The sequence below is a fragment of the Trichosurus vulpecula genome, chromosome 6 (genome assembly GCF_011100635.1).
Source record: "Trichosurus vulpecula isolate mTriVul1 chromosome 6, mTriVul1.pri, whole genome shotgun sequence".
NCBI lineage: Eukaryota > Metazoa > Chordata > Mammalia > Diprotodontia > Phalangeridae > Trichosurus > Trichosurus vulpecula.
This window is the reverse complement of record NC_050578.1, coordinates 215,677,122-215,689,100: the sequence shown is the minus strand read 5'-3', so window position 1 is coordinate 215,689,100 and position 11,979 is coordinate 215,677,122. Positions and strand designations below refer to the sequence as shown.

Here is an 11,979-nt window from a genome sequence, read left to right as displayed (position 1 = left end):
TATTTTTCGTCACAAGTCCTTTGGAATTGTCTTGGAGCATTGCATTGCTGAGAATGGCTAAGTTATTAACTGTTGATCACTGTAGAGTATTGCTGTGACTATGTGCAGTGTTCTCCTGGTTTTGCTCACTTCACTTTGCATCGGTTCACATAAATCTTTCTAAGTTTTTCTGAAATCCACCTGCTCATCTTTTCTTATAGCACAGTAACAAACATTTCATTACAATCATATGCCGCAACTTTTGTTCAGCCATTCCCCAAGTGATGGTCATCCCCCTCAATTTTCAATTCTTTGACATCACAAAAGAGCTGCTATAAATATTTTTGTACAAATAGGTCCTTTCCCCCCTTTAAAGAAAATCTCTTTTGGATACAGACCTAGTAGTGGTATTGCTAGATCTCATAGTTTTATAGCCTTTTGGGTACTAGGAGCTTATATTCAAATGGGGAGACACAAGATGTAAAAAATAAATAGAAAGTGTATGCAAAGTAATTCAAAGTACTTCCAAGAGGAAGAGAATGCTAGCATTAGAGGATCAGGAAAGGTTTCAAAGAGCAGGTGTGAGGCCAGCTGTGCTTTGAAGGAATGCTAGGGATTCTATGAGATGGAGATGATGAGGGAGTTTTGTAGAGGACTTGATCTTTGAGGTCTTTTACAACTCTGACCTCCAGTGAGTTTATGACTGAGGGTGGGAGGTTGAAGGACTGAGAATGGACAAGCCTTAGGATTGGTGGCAAAAGTCCTCTTGGGTCTGAGTCCCGTTCTAAGCTCTGAAATCCTTGCAGCTTCCCAAGACTGACTGACAGCAGCCTCATAGGGTGAAAACCTGGGAGTGCCTCATGAGGCTGGATCTCAGAAGAGGTTCTATGTGTGGAACTGGAGTCCTTAGAGCTCTCTTTCAAGCTGGGAGATACGTTCATAGAAGTCCAGGTTTGACAGCCCTAGAGGACTCTTACAGATGAATTTGTATTTTAATTCGCAGTTCTCATCATTCCAGGAAGTGAGAGCCTCCATCTTCATTTCCACACAGTTCTCGTTACCCTGGTAGTTGGTGGGTTGTCCTGGAATCCAGAATCTAGATGATGGACGGTAGACAGGGAGTTATTCCAGAGACTGAGATGAATAAATGCTTTCACTATCTGGCTGGAAATCTTATTGTTTTATTAGGGTAATTTGATTTCTATCTTCTGGTGTTTGAAGTTCTTAATGTGTGCAATGGATTCAATTTGTTTAGCTTGACCTCACACAACAGAAGCAGGAGCAGTAGGTGGAAGTAGGTGGCATAGTGTATATAGAGCACCTGACTTGGTGTCAAGAAGACTTGAGTCCAAATCCAGCCTTAGACACTTATTAGCTGTGTGACCCTGGGCAAGTCACAATCTCTGTCAGCCTGTCTCTTTATCTATAAAACGGGGATAATAATAGCAGCTACATAATAGAGTGGTTGTGAGGGTCAAATTTGATAGCCTGTGTCAACTGCTTTGTAAATCTTGAGGCATTAAATAGATGTTATTATTATAAAGAACAAAACTCTTCACAATGAGAGTGGCCCCAGGATGGGATGCATTGCCTCTAGAAAAAGTGAATCCCATCATCAGGAATCTTTCAGTGGAAAATAGATCATCACTTATTGGGGATGTTGTAGAGGCAATTGCTGTTCATTGACTGGATTCATTGACCTCTGAGATTCCTTCCAAATCATTTTGTGATTCTCAGATGCCTAGAGAAGACCTAAGGAGTAAACACAAGCTAGCCAGAGAAGGCAGGAGTGAGACCTGGAGCAAATCGACAGAGTATTAGGAGCAGAAGGGTTAGAGCCGGGAGGGAGCTGAGATATCCTCTAATCCAACCCTTTCATCTTACAGATTGGGGAATTTGATGCCCAGGAAAGGTACATGACTTGTCTAAAGTCACATCACACCAGCTCATGTTTTGGATTCAAATGCAGATTCTCTGGTTCCAAATCTGGTTACACTTACCACTTAGGCCAGAATCATGGCCATAGATAGCAGCGAAGCTTGAAGCACTGAACTCAGCAGCCACCACCACAGCTGATGTGTGTGTGTGTGTGTGTGTGTGTGTAACCATTTGCAACTGAGCTGAGCTGTCCTTATTGGAGTATCAGAACTGTGTATTGTGGGGGATGATTGGCTGCCGAATCTTGCCGTTGCCACCTTACAACATCTCTAGCATCTTACTCTTTCTCTCCACTCACACAGCTGCCACCCTGGTGTTGGCCCTCATTACCTCATCCCTAGATTATTGCAACAGCCTCTTAGCTATTCTGACTCAAGTTTCTCCTATGCACTGCTGCCCAAATAATTTGCCTTATGTCCGGATCTTACTATATAACTCTCCTACTCGACTAAGGCCAATGGTTTCTATTTCACCTGTTGTTGTTGCTATTGAGTATTTTAAGTCAAAGATACTAGAGTGGTTTGCCATTTCCTTATCCAGCTCATTTTGCAGATGCGGAAATTGAGACAAACAGGGTTAAGTGACTTGCCCAGGGTCACACAGCTAAGAAGTGTCTGAGGCCAGATTTGAACTCACAAAATGAGTCTCCCTTACTCTAGGCCCTAGCACTCTATCCACTAAACCATCTAGCTGCCCTTATTTGCCCTAGGATCAAATATAACTCCTCTGTTTAGCTTCTAAGGTTCATTATGACAGGAGCTCCAGCTGACCTCTCCAGCCTCATTAGATATTACTCTCCCCTTCCATAATCTTTGATTTGTCCAAAATAGCCTTTTTTCTGATCTTCATTTATGACATTCCATCTCCTATCTCTATGCCCCTTAAATGGGCTGTCCTTCATGCCTGGGATGTACTTCCTCCTTACCTCTGGCTCATTGAATCCTTCTCTTCCTTTAGGAGGCAGCTCAGGCTCCATCTTCTGCATGAAGTCTTTCTCCAACTTCCTCCTAAACTACTTTGTATTTAATTTCTTTATATGTATTTGTTAACTTTATATTTATGCTATATATGTGTGTATATGTATTTGTGTATATGTATGTATATATGTATGTATGTATGTATATATGTATGTATGTATGTATAATATGTACTTGTCTCTGCCCCCACCCAGGCAAATGTAAGTCCATTTCAAGCAGGGATTGCTTCCTTCTTGATATTTAATCCTCAGCACCTAGCAGTGTCTGGAATGTGGTAGGTGCTTAATAAGTGTGTGTTGATTGATTGATTACTGGTGACAAAGAGTTGAGCCTCCTCTCACTGGTTAGTAGATTGGTCATTTTTGTGGCAGGCTTGGATGCTTGTGGAGACCCAGGGAAGCCTCGAGAGACAGAGAGCCCATGGCTGCATTGCTAGGATTCCTCTAAGTCTTCCCTGTGGTTTATGGTCTTTTTACCCCTGGCAAGGTGGCTAAAGGAGCTATGTGTGTTTCTTTATCCCCCTGGAGAGAACAGCTGTGGATGTTCTTGCTACCTCCCCAGGGCCCTTAGGTTAAACTTCAGGAAGGACTATGCGTGTCTGTGATGTAACTCTTTCTGAAACAGCCTAGGGCTGGGTCTCTGAGATGCAACTGCCTGAGACTCTGCTTCATCAGTGTTGGACGGTGTTTGAGAGCCTCAGACACAAACAACTTTCCTAAGAGTTTTGTTGTCTATTCTGAACAATGCTTCATACACACACACACATACACACACACACACACACACACACACACACACTGATATAACCAGTCATTGTTATAATCAGGACTGGACTCCAACTCCCCTCATTACCTCTGAGTTGTTCTTAGAGGGTGGGAGTGAGGCAAGCCCCTGGAATCTCAGCATAGTTGACTGGAAAATGAAGGGCTGGGGAGGACCAGAAATGCTAGATTGACCCTTTGCTCTGGGCTGCATCATAAATGGTTCCATCCACCCAGGTCCAGGTGTCTTCTGTGTGTCTGTCATTCAGCCCAATCCAATGTCTCTCTCCCTTCAATGTCTTGTAGAGAAATTCCTTCAGAACAATGTGACAGAGAGTGTGCTATTAATATGTGCATGCATGTATGAGTGTGCATTTGTTGGCCCATCTGTGTTTGTCTCTGAGTATTCCCAGTGGTGAGTGTGGGAGAGGGAGTAGGGTGGGGCCGATGGGACATAGTATTCTCCTATCTAGGGCTGACATCACTTATGGCTGCTGCCCCTGCCCCAGAACAAGGAAGAACAATATGACAGGAGTGAGGATGAGAGGGGCAGAGACTGAGCTGGTCCCTTGAGGAGGGGCACTGAGGACCCCCAGTGATGACCCCCTGGGGACAGGAGTCTGTTTCTCTGCCATGTCCTAGGATTGGGAAGTTCTGAGGCATTAAAGAGCCATTTGTCCTGGTTCCTCACCTGATACCCAGGCCACAGATTAGGAGGGTCCACCTACCTGTTCTCCCACAGAAGTCACAGATGCCAGGTGGGAATCCTGGGATATACAGAATTTCTCAGCCTCCTCCCAGGTTTTGATATCACAGGAGAAGTAGTAGAGACTCCCATTGTAAGCTTTCCAGTTCTTGGAGACTGTCTTCATGAGACTCCCTTGGGAGAAGAAGGAGAGATGAGAGAAGGGGGTGAATTCTTAGCAGAGAGAGTGTAAGAAGTTCACAGGATTTCAGGCTGGAAGAGGTTTTAGGGCTCTTTAGAGTGTAAAAATATATCACAGTTTGAGAAATCTTCAGGTACCATATTGGCATTAATACAGGTAGCATTTCCCACCCCCCATATCCCCCTAGTTTATATGAAACCTGAGTGTTATCCATTATAATCAGTACTATTTTTTCCATTATATACCTCTAGGGTTTAACAGCTTCCTCTCCTTACAAAGGAAAACAGCCAAGGACTTCCCAATTCTGATGACTAGGTATGTCAGTTCCTCACTGAAACTGAAACTTCTGATCCATAAGCCTAAGGAGAGTAGGCAGAACCCACTTCTCATTCGGAAGAAAAACCCATGAAATTCTCTGACAGGGACTTCAGTTGAAAACCACAAGCTGATAGAAGAGGGAAGCCCTGCGACCACATATCCAGCAGGTCAGCACTAGTGATACACGAGTCACCATGAGCTCTCTGGAGCACTGCCTGTGAGATCCAATTTGTAGCAGGTTCAAGAGGAAACAACAAGATGCATCACCAGGCGATATGTGTGGCCCTGCACTGTCATAGGTGCGAGTTGCTTGTACACAAATGGACCTTAGATATATGTTCCCTGTGGTTACGTCCCTCCATGCATATTCCCTAAATTGGTCTCCCAATGCATCCTGGGCCATCTCCAGTTGTCCTGGTGAATATCAGGCCACCGGACCCAGATGGCTCTGGAGGAGAAAGTGAGGCTGGTGACCTTGCACAGCCCTCCCTCACTCAAATCAAAGTCAACTGCAAGTCATGTCATCATTTCCTTGATGTCATGGCCCTCTTCGAAGGAAGGACAAACACAACACGTTCCCTAAATGAATTTGCTGTTCCCATGGAAGGTTTGTATATTTTTGGGAGGTGTGCCCTAGGAGAAAATGTTCTACTGCTAATCTTTTTACTATTTCATTAAAATACCTTCGATCTGAATCAGTTGTGTCCTCTGGCTGATTAGTAAAAATAAACATATTGGTGGGGGTTCATCAGATATAATTTTTAAGCGTATGCAGAAATACTTTGAACATGGGGAAGCTTGTCTGGGTAGGTAGTCCATGTGCAAGTTGGGGTGACCCAGATGCTCTATATAGTTTTGTAGGAACTTCATTCACATGAAAATGACTCACCTGAGAGAGCATGGAGGCACATGCAGATAGGTATAGTTGTTTTGGGGGTGGGGAGGAGATATAGTAGCAGAAAGGACAATCAAAGGTGGGCATAGAGAGTTCTGGCTGAGGGTTTCCCACTAGGGACCATAAAAAGGGAGACTCACGATGCTGCTGTCTCAGGACATTGTAGGTGGCATTGATCTTCTCCAAAGAGTTCTTCAGGGTCTTGATTTCCAGGCTCATACTCTTTTTTGCCTGAAAACCTGGAATCACATTCACATGAGGGTAGTTGTGTGATGGGAAGAGGATCCCCAAGGGGTCAATCAGGGAAATTCTTGTCTTTGAAAAGAAATAGTATAGAACTAATGACCTAACGCTTTCCTTAATTGGGACTTTAGGAAGGGATAGGGATATGATTCCTATTCAGGAAAAGACCTTTGGTGTCCTCTTGTATCCCCACCTTCCCAGTGGTATAACAACCCAATGGATATGACATTTCTGTGTCACTACGAGAAATTGCATAGCCAGAATGAGACCCAGGCCTTGATTTCTGTTCCTTTGAGGGCACTCACTTTCTTTCCCAAAACCCAATTCATGAATTGGTTGCACTTGGATAGACAGACTGGCTAACCAAAACCAGCTTCCTTTAAAAGTCCTTCACTCCAGCTCCCACAGAGTGGGCCATGAAAGACTCAGACATCCTCCCTCTCCCAGGGCCACTGGGCCTTGTGCCTGAATCACCCAGTTAGGACGATGGAAGAATGATAAGATGATATGCAGAAACTGAAAGCAGAATTCTTTTGATCAGGTAGTGATCACCCAGCGGTCTTGGATCAGAGAGTTGGGGACCTGGCTTATATACTCTGATCTATAGTTCCTAAAATACTCTTTTATCCATTATTTCAGACCCAAAGAAGGTTAGAGCTAGAAGAAGTCTGTAGTATCCAATCCCCCAATTTACAGATGAGGACACCGAGGCTTAGAAAGGGAAGAGATTTCTCCAAGGTCACAGTGCTAGTGAAGAGGTAGAAATGAAATTGGGACCTGGGTCTTCTGGCTTCAAGGTCAGGACTCTTCCCATTACTTCAAGTAGGGGTTGAACAAAACAACCTCCAACATCTTTTCGTGCTCTGAGATTCTATGGCTCAATAATCCTCCCAAGAGCCCTAGGAAGGCGGTACAGAGGGATGGAGGGATAGATGAAAAAGACCACAATCTCACTTTACAGAGGAGTGAATGGGCCCAGAGAAGGGAAGGTCACTCAGCATAATAGTGACAGGGCCTACCCTTTCCCACCACACCTGAGTGGGAGGGTAGGGTGAGAGGAGGGTGATGAGGAGTGAACTTCATAAAGTTTAGGACCCTGCTGACCATTCTGGGGTGAGGATGAAGAGACAAGACAAGAGAGTGTATAACAGGGAAGAGAGGTTGAGGGGTATGTAGTGGTCCTCAACACACAGGCAGTGTGGAGACCCCTGAGCTAGAGAGGTTAGGTGATTTATCCAGGGTCATGCAAGGGTAAGATTCAGGATTCGAATCCAGGATCCTAATTCCACACCCAGGGCTCTTTAAATCTCACCATGATGTCTTGTAGGATTTAGTGTTGGAGGGGAACTTACAGATCCTTTAGTCCAGATGGGAAGTTGGACTAGATATTCTATAAGCTTCCTTCCAGCTTAACATGGTATGTATGTGTGTGTGTGTGTGAGAGAGAGAGAAAGACAGATAGACAGAGACAGAGAGAAAAAGACTCAAGGAGACAGCAATAGAGACAGATTGAGTTTCTTGATTCTGAGTCTGGGTCGTTAGGTGTGAGTCTCCCCTCTATCCCTTACCTGTACCAGTTGAGAATGATGTCCAACCAAGGCCCAGGTCAAGTTCCAAGCTCCTACTAGAACCTCTTCTAATTCTTCTGGGTTCTGTGCCTTCCTGACCGTTTCTGCTACTACAGCTACACCCCTCTCCCCCAGAGAGAAGCAGAACACCCCCCAATTTGAGAATGAGTTAGCCTTATGGAAGCCCAGCCAAGAACCCTTGGAATTACTCACATTGGGCAGCTACAATCACAAGGCATATGACCAAGATCAAGGACAGGAGGATCAGGGCTCTGTGGAACATTCGCTGCATCCCAGGGCTTAATCGCATCTTTGCCTTCGAGAAGAGGCCTTACAGGAGGAGAAAGATTCAGGTCTAGAGCAATATTCACTGAAACAGGTGACAGCCCTGGTATTCTAAGTTACTGTTGTGTTAAATTTATTATCTACTTCCTCCCTCCCCTCCAAGCAGTACACTAAGTACACAAGCAGACCTATGTGATTCACCCTCCCACTCTATGCATTTCTTTGTATATGCAAATGCTTGTGCTCACTGATGTCTGTTACAGTAGTAAATTTTAAAAAATTAATATTTTAACTTAATTTAATTTTAATTTAATAATTCTAATAATTAACAAATACAAAAATTTAAAAAATGTTGAAAGGGGAATTCAAACCCAAGTCTTTTCTAATGCTAAGTCTAGTGTTCTTTCCACACTGCCTCTAGTTCGGGGCTTCTTAACCCGAGATCTATAGGCCACTTAGGGGCCCATGAGCAGATTTCATGGGATCCATAAACTTGGGTAGGAAAGAATTATATCCTTTCTTGTTTGTTTTTGTTTTTTTTGGCAGAGCAATTGGGGTTAAGTGACTTGCCCAAGGTCACACAGCTAGTTCATGTGTCAAGTGTCTCAGGCTGAATTTGAACTCAGGTCCTCCTGACTCCAGGGCCTGTGCTCTACTCACTGCGCCACCTAGCTGCCCTGTATCTTTTCTTAAAACCATAATTTTGAGAAGTCCAGAGGCTTCAGTCTATTACCCAAGACACAAAAGGTGAAGAGCCCATGCTCAGTCTTGTATAAGTATTATTACCCCGATGAGGCAGTTCAATTAGACTCTTTCCTGCACCTTGATTCCCTTGCTCCATCATCCTATGACCTCTGACACCTTGTTAAACATCCACTCTGGGTTACTTCCACCATCTACTTTCTATGGTCCTACTCCAAAGGCATCCGATGATATTGGGCCATCTCCATTGCATAGGAATCATTTTATTCTCTGAAAGTCTCCCTACTGAACTTACAGTAGCTGTCATAAGTCATCTCTTTTCTCCTGTTCCCTCCTACACCAGTCCCTACCTCCTCCCTCTCATTAGGAGAGAGCTTTGCCTCCTGACGAGAAACCTGAAGGCCTTGTATTCTGCTTGGATTGATGAGGCTCTGGGACTTGTAGGTTGGGATGTGAGGGATCTCAGGGGACACTGAGCACCTTGACCCTTGCCTTAAAGCAGAGTATGTCCAAAACAGGGAACACAAGCCCAACTTTTTCTGTTCCCCGCAAACCAAGCATGGAACCAAGAGTTCCTTGAAATTTTCCAGGAGACTTGGCCAAAGAAGAAGGCCACTGTTCTCCTTCTTTCTCTAAGATAAAAAGGACATAGGAGGAAGAAACCAAGAACCTTGGCTTCTACCCACCTCTATCACCCAAAGAGTGAGAAGTAAGGTTGGAAAGGTACAGTGGGACCACACTGTGGAAGGACCCACAGTTTTGAACTAGAATGTGTCCAAAAGAAAGTAATCAGGATAGTGAGGGTATCAAGGACTATATTAAAGAAAGTGGGGATATTATTTTTGCCTGGAGAGCAGGAGATCTGGGCTTGGATATTGTAATTGTCTTCAAATATTTGAAAGGCTGTTGTGTAGAAGGATTTGACTTATTCTGCCTGGCCCTAGAAGGAAGAACTAGAAACAATCAAAGGAAATTGCAGAGAAATAGATTTGGGCTCAATATTAGGAAGAACTTCTTACCATTCCAAGCTATCCCAAAGTTGAATAATGAGTTGCCTTGGAAGGTAGTGGAGGTCTCCTAGAAGAAGCTGGATGACTATTTGTCAGGGATGTGGAATCCCATGCCAGCTTAATGATCTGCACATAGGGATCCCATGTGGAATTCCTCCCAGCTTCATGATTCTGGGACTGCTGGGCTGAGGGCTTTGGATTTTTGCCTTTTGGCATCAGAACTTCCTAGAGAAGTTATTTAGCAATAATATGTCTTGTCTCAAGGCAACAGAGAGCTGGGGAGCCTCAGCATCTGGGGAGAAGGGTTGGAACGAGAGCGATGAGAAAGGGCAGCTGGGTTGCAGGAAGGGGTGTGTAGTTCCAGGGGGCTCACCTTGGGACCAGAAGATTTGCTGATCATCTGCAATGGAATCAGTAGCTTCGAGGTCCATCTGTTCTGTTAGTCACGCAGGGCTCTGGGCTCCCTGAGTAGATGCTGTCAATATGGGTTCTCTACCAGTTCAGGCAGTGCAGCCCAGTGCAGAGAGCTCTGGATCTGGAGTCTGAAGATCTCATTTCAAATCCTGCCTCTCACACTTACTACTTGGGTGACATGGGGCAGTTCACTTAACTTCTCTAATGCTCAATTTTCTTATCTATAAACAAGTGGTTGGAATTCTGGGCTCTGAAGCCCCTCTAAATCTATGATCTCATGACCCATTTATTTGTTGGTAGAAATGGGAAGTATGAACAGGACTCCACCCTTCAACTGGAACTCTAATGCTGAGTCTGCCTCTCAGATGAAGGCTTTGCTATGGGAAGGGGCTGTATCTCCACCTCATACAAGAGCTCTTGGGGCTTCCTCTTTGTCACACTAAGTGCTTTCCTCACGAAACCCCTGTGAGGTACTGGTCCAAATATTATTCTCCCCATTTGATCGATGAGACACTAGAGGTCAAGAGAGTTGAAATGGCTTGCTCAGAGTGGGAGTGTGCTGATACATGTTTAACAATGGGCTCTCCAGGAAAAAAAAGACCCATGTATACATGACAGGCTTTTAAGTTTAAACTATATTATTAACATTTTCTCCATTATTTTCTTTGGTTTAGACAATAAGACAATAGATCAAGCCCTCTTTTATAGCATTTGCTGATTTCTAAGGTGTGAGTGTTCACACTGAAAACTTAACAAGCAGCCCTCCTTAGCCTATAGAAGCTGGCTCCAAAATATCCCTGGCCCAGAGACACAAAGCTAGTCTCACATTACTGTGGGCAAGGTTGTGTGTGGTTCTAGTGCCAAAGGTCTGTCTTGGTGGCAGGGAGAGCTTGGACTGGCAACAGGTAAAAGCCAGAGGGGCAGGAATTAAGAAGAGCCAAGATTAGAATGGAGGGTGTTGGGGGTTAACGGAAGACTTATGGAGGAATGAGTTCATGGTTGGCGTTTTAGGCCCTGGGGGAGAGAAGTTTTTCTCACTCCCTACTTTCAAACCATTGCCTAATTTTTGAACTCCAATGGGATGTGCCTGAGCCTTCTGACTTCCCTGACCTCTGGCCTCTCAGATCCCTAAATTCAGAGATCTGTTTCCCTGTTTCCCTATTGACTCTATCCTCTTCCTGCTGATCCACTCATCCCTGTAGCCCTGAAGACTGCGCTCACTTCCCTCTTTCCCCCTCCATCAACCACATGAGTGGGGTCATTTAGAGTTTATTTGCAAAAACAAGAAGATAAACTAAAGCCATTTCCATCTGACTGCACTCTCATGATATTTCAGGCCAGGTAGCAATCTCTCATTGGAAGAAACTTCCAATTACATTTCCCATCAGCTTGAGTTCCCATGATACAGGGCAATTACACCAAGAGGCAAGGCTCGTGGTGGAGGACACTTCTGGAGGGAAGAGGAAGGTGTTGGGACCTCAACAGTCCCAGCACCTTCCTAGAAACTTAAGGCAATTGCAGAGAAGTGGCAAGAATGGGTGGTGCTTGAGGTGGAGAGTCAGATGCTTGGCAATGTAGGGTCGGCTATATCAGAAGCTTTCCCAACCCTAGAGATGAATCTTACCAGTGATTGTTTTCCTAGATTTTTCCCATGAAACCGCAAAAGCAGCAGGATAAATCTTAGAGCTTATGTATGCTTGTTAACAAAGGACACATCCTCTCTTATTCCAGAGAAAGAGGGAGAGAGAGAGAGAGAGAGGGAGAGGGAGAGAGCCTTTTCCCCCATTTTTAGGCATGAAATTTGAAGGCTATTATTTGGGGAATGGGTGCTGAAAATATTTCTAGTATCTTGTATTTCTCTTCTGTTTCAACTAAATTATCTTTTAAATTGATTCTGTGATGCTGTTTGACTGGGTTTCTGTTGACCTAGTAATAATATGTAATGTGAATAATATTATCTATTATGTAATAGCAAGTAATAACAACAGCTAACATTTATATA

The 11,979-nt window shown here is 44.2% G+C and overlaps 1 protein-coding gene across 1 annotated transcript; it reads right to left on the bottom strand.

Moving 5' to 3' along the window:
* Nucleotides 1-426: 426 nt before the first annotated feature.
* On the bottom strand, nt 427-10,103 carry LOC118854339 (C-type lectin domain family 4 member K-like). The gene is made up of 6 exons (XM_036764697.1): nt 9,937-10,103; nt 7,780-7,896; nt 5,896-5,994; nt 4,384-4,535; nt 3,851-3,969; nt 427-1,075 (listed from the first exon to the last, which is right to left on the bottom strand). Exons 1-6 carry the CDS (start codon nt 9,992-9,994, stop codon nt 886-888), a joined length of 735 nt encoding a protein of 244 aa, XP_036620592.1. The 5' UTR covers nt 9,995-10,103; the 3' UTR covers nt 427-885.
* Between the last annotated feature and the right edge of the window lie 1,876 nt (nt 10,104-11,979).